We start from the raw sequence: 12,008 nt of genomic DNA on the forward strand, positions 1-12,008 counted from the left end.
GACGATATACTCATAATATCAACAAATAATACTGGTTAGAATAATTTCAAAACATAAGTTATCACGTTACAATAACTGTCAGATAATATTAAATAACTAAGACCCGAATAGGCTGACAGATGCCGAGTCGAGAAGGGATGACATTTCCGTTCTGTCACCTCGACAAATATAGTGGAAAATTGGGAATCTGTATTACGTGATAAAGTTCATGAAATATATTAAATCTGTCAGATCTGAAGGGTTTATTAAATTGTCCCTTGGCTCATACCAAAGAATCCTTTAGGTTTAATACCTTTCATACAACACCGGTCTTTATATAAAGAACTCAATAACATTAGATGATTAAATGGTCCACTCTAGGAACCGACCATGTTTGTCTATTATTTGTTAAAACTTAACCAATTATAACAAATCGTAGAAAAGCTCTTCCGTTTAACCTCATATATTTACTTTGTGAGTCTAGAGCTAACTCATTACTGTGTACTGAACATAACTTAGCTGCAGGAAAGTTAAAAGTAATATATGTGAAAGAGAAATCTAGAAAACCATTACTGTACATTAGCCCATATAGTAGGATAAAGTAAACAAGTTTCAAGAGTTGTCAAAACTTATTTCTTCATGATGATTTTCATGATGTGCATTGTTATATCTCGAGGTAGATTTAGTATTTACGATGTGGCACCGTCATTATCAGCCTCTTTCTGTGGTACATTTCTGGACATAGGTGTCCTCCATTTTCTTCCAGTATACCTTGCACTGGTCTCTTTGTATCCACTGAGCCAACAGGAGCTAATCTCCTTGAAGATGTCGTCAGTCCATCTAGTCGGTGGGCGCGGCCTTTTGTTCTGCCGAGCCGATATGGAATATATATATATAGGCATAGCATACAAAAATATTGGCGTCGCTCTTGCTCTCGTTATTAAAAGTTAGCTATTTTGTATGCTATTTGCATGTGTTTGTTAGTTAGTTATTTATTAGACGTAAATCCATTCAAGTAATATTTCAATTAATGCATTAGTTTATTTTAATACCCAAATAGTTACAAATAAAGCTCTGAAATTAATCACGATTTGTAATCAGTTTGTCATGATATTGGCTCTGATAAATACGTATGATGGGATGGTTTGATTAATATACTTTTGTAATTTCTATTCATCAAATTATTTATGTAGATTCCAAAAAGGCCGTGCGATACAATTTTTGCTGTATGTGTGTACATAACACTTACTCATAGAAGAAAAATACGGTGAAAAAAAGAAATCGCGAAGGCTCAGAATTTAATTCTGTAGACCTTAGACCTTTTTTAATTCTGAATGTGTATAAAGGCTGAATAAAGATAAATGATTAAGGTACAGGATACGGACATTTGAAACAAGATCAAAGCGCTTACTGGATATATTTTTGTGTAAGCTGAATATTAGGAATTATTTCTTTTAACACCGTAACAAAAAATTCGGAGATATTGGTGGCCAAATTGATTAGAAAGTAAATATGATTTGGTCGAAAGCGCTTTATAATTTTCAGAATCCCGGTCCCTTCGTTGATCAATACCCTGACCTGATTGTTTCCCTTCCAGTGCTTGCGCTAATTTAATACAGTGGAATATATTTAGATAATTGTATGATATTTTAAAATTTTATTTTTGTGTAGAATTAAAAATGTATCAGTAGTCATTTGGAAAAGATGTTTATTTGGCTGTTCCTTTTACGATTTTTTTTATACATGTGTCATTACTAACGGTGCGTACAGACTATATAACATAACATGTTATACAACATTGCTATACAACATGTTTCAGATAATGTGGACACTGAATGTTATAAAACATGTTATAATAACCAGCATCTACGTTTTTTGTTTTTCTTTTGTTATTTAAAATGGTTATATAACATTGTTATATTGCATTGTTATTCTAATGTGTACAGTATTGTTTTATGTTATAATGTTGAATAAAAAGGTTACATAATGTAGACGTGTTATAAAACACAAGTTATATAACATGTATGCATCTTTAAGTAAGTTAAAGTAGTTTAAGACTAACCTAATTTACTAGATTTTGTTCCCTTCGGTGTAGAGACTCTTGAAGTCAGGCCAAGTTCAAGTGCACAGGCAAGGTAATTAAAGATTTAAGTCGGCGCCTGGTAGATAGTACCATTGACCCCAGAGCTGGTGCTTTCGTCGCTCAACGAATAAGTATCGCAATACAGCGAGGAAATGCTGCCAGCGTTAAAGTTACACTGCCACAGGGACCAAACTTTTTAAATTTGTTTTAGTTTTCTTTTTAATTATTAGGCTAAGGAAATTGTGATACTGTATATTTGATTGTTATGATTACTAATAAATAAACATAAGTGATTTACTAATAAGGATATTTAATATAAGAAAGTATCCCATAACACTACTTACAGTCTCTAATAAATGAAGATACTCTGTTCTTGTGTTATATTTTTTATTCACTTACCACTGTTTAGCACTTATGACTAACGCGCACTAACACTAATTTACTAGTTCAAATGGTTTAGTCCCTTTCAGTCTTCTCACTAACTCCTTGGTGTCAAGGAGTTGAATAGCCTCGACATTCACGTGATGGTGGAGCCTATGTACGCGGGCTCCAGCAGGCTTTTTTATTATTGTGGCGTCGTTCATACATTAAGGTTCCGATGGAGGTCGTTATTGAGAATGTATATTTTGGTAGACAACTATCAAAATTGTTTAACAGAGTTCAATTCGTGTTCAAGTTCAAACATGTACCTTAATACTAAATAAATCTTCATTTTCAATGGTTGTGCCGGTTTTGAAATCCTCTATCCTCCGCTTTTCTCAGAGCATTAGGGATGTTGAGACCCATATTTGATTTCGTTGGTCAGACCAATGGATAGGTTTCTGCCATCACTTCTTGTTCAGTTTGTGGATACTATCTGGTTCTCAATTTTTCGCTATAATTAGGAAAGGAAGAAGAAACAAATTGTTCGAGGTGATTTTGTCTTTGATTAATGCGAGTAGTACATATTTAAACGAAACTTAAATTTCGACTTAATTTTCGAAGGTTTCGACTGCTGTTCAGCAATCGTGGTCAGCGAAAGACTGATCTCTTCTTTGTTGACCCAACGGTCAGAAGTTGTATGTTACTTCGGTGAACAAATAGATTTTTTTAATTTAACTTTTACACACTATATAGACGACATCTAGAATTTTATAATGAAAACATTGCAATTTAAAACGAATTGTTTTGCGGTTATTATCCTAGCAAAACAATGGTAACAAATGATTCTATAGAAACGTGAAAATTGAAAAATGCCTTGAAAATATTCAGTGAACTTACGAACATTATTTTTTGAGTTTAATTTAAATATAAGTCATAAAACATACAAACCTCATGTTTCAAACTAACAGCAACGCAAACAGTTTTTTTTATACACTATTTTAGACCACAATATAGGGCCTCGATGGCAAAGTGGTTGATGACATCTTGTTCTGGTTCTCCTGGGTTCGATTCCGAATAGTAGTTTCAGGTTTGTAAGCAAAACAAATGAAAATATATATGTATATATATATAATATTATAGGTATATATAACTATGTATATGAACGAACGAAGAGCGGGTGAGAAGAACTGGAAAGAATGTCTTCGCCATTCAAAGTATTCAAGGAGAAATTCAATTTGTCTTAAAATCTTCTATTATATATAATTAAATTCTAATTTTTACTTATAACCGCTGAATAGCATCTAACTAATAAACAGATTAAGCATTTAATTTGTTCCGGGCATCTGGATAATTCATATATATAAACGGAATCTACTAATTACATTCTAGTGTTGACGACGACACTTCTTAAGTAACTTTTTTACAACTTTACACAGCATGACACACATTCTAAACTTGTCCTATGCTCAAACCTTCTTGTGCAAAAGTATTTTAACTATGAAATTGTAAGTGTTATGTAGAATTTATTACGTAAAATTATTAATTTGTCAAGAAGAAGAGACTATTATTCCCCTATTACTCAGGGAATTTATTTTTATTGTGTAATAAGGTTTTTTTTCTCTCTATTTTATATCCAGTCATTTCAATGTAATATGACTATATCCTAAGAACTGGTTATTAATTTTTAATCGCCTCTTGTGCTAGTTCTGTAAAGCTGAAACCAAATTGTTTACAAGCATAAAAGTGAGAAAATATATTATAGGAAAAAAAAATGCTGTGGAACGTAAAGAGAAAAGGTCAATCGAAACAACCTTATAATTCTTTTTAATTAGTACGAAGGTCATCTTTCATTAATGAGAAATAAATATGGCCTCGATATTTTCTCGAGATAAAAACTAATTCAAGTGTTGTCTATTTCTATTCTTAATTCGCGTATCTATACTTTCATCAATCAAATTCAATATGATCGCGTATGATTTGAAATATTAGTTATGTAAAACAATGAATTTGCGTTGCTGTGTGGTACACGAAGAATCTATATATATAAAAATGAAACCCGTTTTCCGTTGTCACGACATAACATGAAAACGGCTTGACCGATTTGGCCAATTATTTTTTTATAATATTCTTTGAAGTACGAGGATGGTTCTTACGGAGAGAAAAATTAAAAAAAAATGAGTGTAAAAGTCTAAAAACAACACTTTTCTATATTCCCATATTCGTAATAATACTTAAAAGTCAATTTGAACTTTAATACCATATCATAAAGTTCAAGTGTTAGTGGAGGGGTTCCGGGAAGGTAAATTTATTTGTTGTATTATGAACTTTCTTTTTTTTTAATTTAGCTAGACCAGTGTCCAGAATAGCAGAATAAGTATAAGACTGTTAGGCGGTACGATGTTCGGCAGGCCAGCTAGTTATCAATAAATGAGGCCTTGGTTGATTGGTGATGGAATAAAATATAGTAAAAAGGTTTTATTGAAATTAAGAAAAAATACCAAAAAGCGGTATTTTATGTCAGTTTTATTTCATTTTAAAATAAAATGTCTTTTTACAATTTACTTTATGCTTTTTAAATTAGAATATAAGTATATTAAATTAATTTAAGTGTATGTTTAAATAGAAAGAGCACTATTGGCTAGGCATAGGAGGCGTCGACGACTGAGGTCGTGGATTCGCATCAAGGTGTACTTACCAATGGTTTTCTCGATGTACACTGCTTGTATATTTAAGGAAAACATCGTGAGGAAATGGCACGTGGCTAATATATATAAAGTCCTACTGGCCTATTAAGAATAATATAATATAACAGATACAGATTGAGACCAAGACGATAGCTTGTCACTGGTGATGTTTATGTTTGATTACATAAAGCTTTGTTACACTTGTAGCTTGACATATACAGACTACAGAGATGTGTGACAGTTTTATCTTGATATATGCATAAATTAACAGCTAGGGGCCTCATAGCCTAGCGGTCTTATTAAGTGGCAGCTAGGTGAGAGGTACCGGGTTCGATTCCCGGTTCGAGAGCAAGTTTTAATTTAATTTAAATTTGTTCTCGGCCTATGGGAGGGTTGTGCGGTACTGGGCGAGTACCTAAACCGTACATGAAGGACACGGTCGAATTTCTAAAGACAAGCACGTATTACAAAAAATCCTATACTTGACGCTGGCTAATGCACAAATCGTGCCAGAGCCATAAAAAAATTTTAACAGCTAACACAATAGATATAGCATTGCATAAGCATGAAAAGGTGTCGTCGGATAGAACGGAAGAAGATTGATTACAGTTTCCGTGAACAGTCCGTTTTAACTCCGTCCGTTTTGATAAGAAAAAGATATAATTTTCTTTTCAATCCTGGATAAAGGAGATTGCTTCAATAGAACTCTTCATGATTTAAAAGTTTCAAAAGACAGTTTTCAACTGAGTTTTCTTATAATTACATTGTTTGTGATTTCTTAGGTATTACAAATTTCTGCGTGTCTCTGATCAGTTTTGGTAGACAAAGGTTTTTTTTGGCTGAAGCTTAAATTTGATTTTTGATAAGTATATCTAATATATAAAATTCTCGTGTCGCGGTGTTTGTGGTTAAACTCCTCCGAAATGGCTCGACCGATTCTCATGAAATTTTGTGTGCATATTGGGTATGTCTGAGAATCGGACAACATCTATTTTTCATCCCCCTAAATGTTAAGGGTAGTCCTCCCCAAAAATTTTTTTAGTTTTAGATAAAAAAAATATTCTTAATTTTTTTATGATACAGCATTAAAAAATACATACAACCCCTAATTTTCACCCCTCTACTATCAACCCCTATTTTTTATTATAAATGATAAACATGGCAAAACGCCGGTTGCCGGATCAGCTAGTAGTATATAGTACTGATTAGTGGCAATTATCTTTATTTTAAAAATAACATTGACAGTCCGATATGTGAGATAGCATTCTCGTAGTCACAAATTAAATCATTTCAATTAACATGTAAAATTACATTTGCTCGCTTTGCGTGCTTCAGTTATAATATAGAATATTTAAGTGCTTTTAGCAACTAATAGCCATTAACATATTCTATTCATTCGTCTTCTGTGAAACAAATTCAATAGCAAGAAATAGATTTTTCCTAAATGTATTTGCAGAATAACTTGTAATTAAATTTGAAACGAGACCAAAACAAAAGACAATAATCATAGGGCTGTTTCAATTCGATTTCTTAATTAATTAAAAGTATTTTTAGAATCTCTTCGTTAATTATCTTGTTATTCTTTATATAATAAACAAAAAGCGAAAGGAAAGGAATGGAAGAAAGGGGTTGTATATGTTTTATTCTTCAAATTTAGTGTTTTTTTCGATTTTCGATTTTCGATTTCGAAAAAAAAAAAAAGTATATAAAAAAAACGACGGGTTGCACTCCGGGAGTGCCGGCAGAAGTGAAAACTTGAATATTATCGTTGTGCATTTTTGATATTTTGGAATGGTTAGGGAATAATTTTGCACGAATTGCTTTATCAGTAAACGAAAATTAATCAACAAAGCTTTTTATAAATTTGAGGACTACTTAAATGATCCTAATCCTTGGGATTGAATTGCTCCAGTTCAAACAATTTGTATGACAATACTTGGCGATTAAAAAGAGTGGCGGAAAGTTTCTTGCCAGTTCTTCTTACCCGCTCTACGCCCTTGACTTGCGAACTGGTAGTAAATGTAAATTTATGATTAATTTAACATGACGATTCAAAAGTGTACTTGGTTACCCACTTGAATAAAGATATTTTGAGTTTGAGTTTGAGTATAAAAGTACTATCATTTATGTGGTAGAATACAATATTTATTTATTGCGCTATCGTACACAAACATGACAAGTTATATTACATTAAATACGCCGCGCCAGCTGTCTACTCTCCATCCGTCGTCAGATTGACCAAATCGTGAATAATACAAAAATAAAGCTTTAGACGTTTCGCAAAATTAAACGATATATAATGATATATTGACTTAAGATCCAATTCCACATGCATCTATGTATCTTAGGAAAGAGACAAATGAATTAAAACCGTAACTATATAGCGCGAAGGTTCATAATCCTTTAAAAAAACATCCGTCTTACGAATTTGTCCTGACGCGAGTTTAACATTTTTTTCCCCTTCCAAAAAAAGTGTACGCCGCTAAAGAAGTTTTCACTTCAAAAAAACTTAATGATAAAAAGAACAACAAATAGTCTACTATTGAAATAAAATTAGTATAATCTTGACATAACTTAAATAAATAAAGGTGGGCGCCACAAGGATTTCCAGACTCCAATATATGTCGTGATTTACACCGTAAATATTGTTATTGCTATCACCATATAGATAGAAGCTGAAAAAAAACATTACCGTTAAAATTCAAATCTAAACCCTAAATTAAAAATAAAAGAAAACTTAGCCTTTAAAAAGTTACACAAATTCCAAAATTTAATTTCACAAAAAACAACCCAGAACTTCAAATACACGTCAATCACCGTTCGTACCAATCTTTTATTCTATACCCTCAACCTATTAATAACACACTGTTGAATTTGGGTAAACTCGCAAAAACGGCCATCTGAATAATTATACGTCAAGCTTTTTAAAATTCCATAAGTGTTTAATTTCCTGGTTATATTAATAATATGTAATTGTATTTATTGCCAAAAATAGATTACATAACAATTACGTTACGTAGTTCCTGATGGTTTGATAACTGTATTTCAGGAGCCTGTCACTACCCAGTTATATATACAGTTACATGTATGCCTAGTTTAAATATATATATATACGTAAGATAGGGAGGGCCTGGGTTAGAGTCCCGAAAACCAATCAATAATTCAATCTCTAGCACAGAAATACACCCTGTATTTCTTTAAAAAATGATCAATGCAACAGACACAGAAATGTGCTCTTTTTAATGTAGTAATTTTAAGACATCCACTATCCAGTAATGCACTGGTTTATTTATTTACTCATTGTTACCATAATATACAAAATCATACATATAAAAAAAACCAAAAAAAAAACCGGTTACATAATTTAATAGGCTTATAGCTAACAAGCGATTTCTTCCAGGTAACCCTGGAAACATTCATAACATGTAACTATAACTAAAATTGAATAAAATAAAATCTACAGAAAAAATATAAATGTAAAAGCTAATCCAAAGGTTAATTGTGTCACAATTAAAATAAATATGTAGTTGCTAATTACGAGGCAGAAGAAAAATGATCAAAAAGATTTTTAAATAAATTTAAAGACTGAGCTCGTCTGATATCAATTGGTAAGGAACTTCATAGCAGAATACTTTGCATAGTGAAAGAGGAGTGATATAAATCAGTTTTATGAGTAGGAATTTCAAGAATTAGATTGTCTAAGGAACGCAGATTCTTGAATTTAGTATAGCGTGAGCCTTTAACTTGCCTAATCAAAGTTAACTTTTGTTTCAGATATAACTCCATTAGCTGTCCATCTAATAATCATCGTAATACTGCATTTAACCGACTGCGACGTGGTATCCGAAACCCCGAACGCAAAGGATACCCGATACATTCCTGAACCGGAACTACTTCCGGTCCTACATAACAACGACTCTAGATGTAGAATATCGGAGTACCAATGCGCCAATAAGAAATGTGTACCCATTAACCGATTTTGTGATGGAAGTAATGATTGTGGCGACGCATCGGATGAACCAAGGCATTGTACACGTAAGTACTGTATTACCTTTCGTGTAATGTTTTATGCTTAAGCCCGTCACAGACTTAGCTATAATATATATTAATATACCGTACTATAATATATATTATAGCAAGCTACCACACACTGAGAAATATATATTTTGCCTTCATTTAATTGATGGTCGTCCTAGTGTTCGCACGTATTTTGTAATTAAGGGTGTTCTTATTTCAAAATACTAAAAGTAATTATGAATTCAACAAGTACATTGTTAATGGACTTAATAGACAGAAGACGATTCCGCCGCTGTTTTCGTTATGTTAGTTGCCCGGTCAGGCACAAAAACTAGAACCAAATGGATCGAATCACATATAAGAAATAAACAAACTCGTGGCGAAGTTAATTTGTATCACGAGTTATCCTAAAAAAAATTTGCCCAATATTTTAGAAGTTCAAGATCGTCATTTCTAGAGCTACATGAATTGATAAAAAATGACACGCAAAGGTGTGCGGGGATCGAAACACGCTGTACATTCAAAATATGTCGGAATATGTCTTGCTATACCATAATATGTATATAGTAATATGCAATAATGTATATTACGGTATCGCTTGGTGACGTCACAGAAATATATACATATTATAGCTGAGTGTGCGGTCACGCGAAAATTAGTATAGAAAATATATAGTAAAATATTAATATATATTATAGCTAAGTCTGTGTGTGGGCTTTATTAGATAGACTTGAGGTCACATTGCGTACAGCCTTGCGATTCTGTAACTCACTTTTCGAAATCTCACAGCGTTTTTCTCAGCGGCGGTCGCGCTCAAATCCGTCGTAAAGAAGTTATTTTACAATTTGGCATTCCGATAAACAATAAACTACAGGCTCCCTCCTTATTTATAACATATATTATATAAGCATTATATTTGTGCTCGCCGTCCGCACCTATTATCGCGGCCCCAATGTGTGGCTTAGTTTGTATAACTTTTCTATTCCATTTTTTTCTGATGTGTGGCCTTGTTAGTGTGGTTATAAATAAATACCCCTTATTTAGGTTTATTTTAGTTCTGAAATGTTAATATATTCATTACGCTCAATATTCACATTAATTAAACCGTCTCCCTCACTCAGCTGACAGACGTGCAGCAATTTAAACGAAATAAACTACTACACTACTGCAATGTTAATTTCAGAGGAGTTTTGCTTATATAATTTAATTATTCATGTTTTACACGCTTTAATAAGCATTTAACGAACGTTAAATTACTTTTTGAAAAAGCGGTTGTCTGTAAAGTCGGTTTCCTGACGATTGTTGAACGTGACAACGTCATAGGAAAATAGTGATGGAATGGTTGCTTTTTTTTTTTAAGAAAATTTTAATTTTTGTTGTTTGATAGATATTTTGTATGGATATAGAAGGAGGTAAATGGAAATCACAATTGAATTGATCAAGTTACATTTGTTTGTACGCATAAATACAATTATGTAAATTTTTTAACAAACGAACGCTGCCGATCGCGGAGACCGATTGTGCCTCTTTGTCGCTCGTTCCGCGCTCTCGCTTGCACTTCAAGCCTTAAATCGAATGCCTCAGAGCGAGCTGCATGCGTCAAGAGCGAGGCAACGCCGCATGTGTCATGTTTTTTCGTGCGTGCAGCCGGCTCCATCGAAATATAAGACGTTGTCACAAATGTTTTATTCTATTAATTATTATTTTCGTGACACATTATAATTAATATTAATTTGATAACAATATGATGATGTGGCAATAAAATAATATAAGAATTAACTATTATGATATAACTTATAATGTATGCAACTTCTACGTAAAATTCCTTTTAAGATAAATTTACACGCCATTATGTGTGGCAGAATATGCGAATATAATAAGTGAATAATAAAACTTTGGATTTTACCACCATAACATTTTTGTAGCATCTTTATATATATAATTCTTCTGTGAGTGTGTATGTCACTGAACTTCTCTCAAACGACTGGACCGATTTTGATGAAATTTTTTGTGTGTGTTCAAGGGGATCTGGGAATGGTTTAAACCATTCCCAGATCCCCTTCTCTATCTCTTCTAAACCATTCACAAATCAGCCCGGCAGGTGGCGGTGCAGTCGGTACTTTCATACTTTAATATCCTAATAGCTTGAAATATCATGCAGGACAACGTCTGTGGGGTCCACTAGTATTCTTATAAAAATGAAACCCGTTTTCCGCTGTCACGACATAACATGAAAACGGCTTGACCGATTTGTCTGATTTTTTTTTATAATGAAGTACGAGGATGGTTCTTACGGAAAAACATTAAAAAAAATTGAGTGAAAACGTCTAAAAACAACACTTTTCTATATTACCATACAAAATATTCGTAATAATACTTAAAAGTCAATTTGAACTTTAATACCATACCATAAAGTTCAAGTGTTAGTGGAGGGGTTCCGGGAAGGTAAATTTTTATTTTTTGACATAATGTATTTGTTGTCTTATCAATTTTCTTTTTTTCTATCTTACTAGCTAGACCGGTGTCCCGAATAGCAGAATAAGTATTTTAAACAAATAAAGAATCGACTGTTAGGCGGTACGATGTTCACCAGGCCAGCTAGTTATTAATAAATCCAAGTACCCAATCATGGAGTAGGGTGATACTATTAAAGTTTTTAAATTACACACATTTTGAAATCCGGTAGATATAATTCGGCTTGAAATCCTTGAACGCTGACCTATGAAACACAATAGAAATATCTGCGACACGATTTATTCATGCATGACTTTCCGATTGAAACGGATTGGATTTTTGGCTTTTTCACATTTTTAATTGACAAATTGTAACAGAGCGGTTCTCTCCATTTTTGATTTTCTAAAACTAGTGTGGAATTGTGAGTT

At 32.7% G+C, this 12,008-nt stretch overlaps 1 protein-coding gene across 1 annotated transcript in view; it reads left to right on the forward strand.

Moving 5' to 3' along the window:
* LOC125049472 overlaps positions 1 to 12,008 on the forward strand; it is a 112,673-nt gene that overhangs the window by 11,899 nt on the left and 88,766 nt on the right. The window contains exon 2 of the mRNA XM_047648788.1: positions 8,884 to 9,144. Within this exon, the coding sequence (XP_047504744.1) occupies positions 8,884 to 9,144 (261 nt within the window). The remainder of the gene's footprint in view (positions 1 to 8,883; positions 9,145 to 12,008) is intronic.

This window comes from Pieris napi, chromosome 5 (genome assembly GCF_905475465.1).
Source record: "Pieris napi chromosome 5, ilPieNapi1.2, whole genome shotgun sequence".
In the NCBI taxonomy this organism is placed as follows: domain Eukaryota; kingdom Metazoa; phylum Arthropoda; class Insecta; order Lepidoptera; family Pieridae; genus Pieris; species Pieris napi.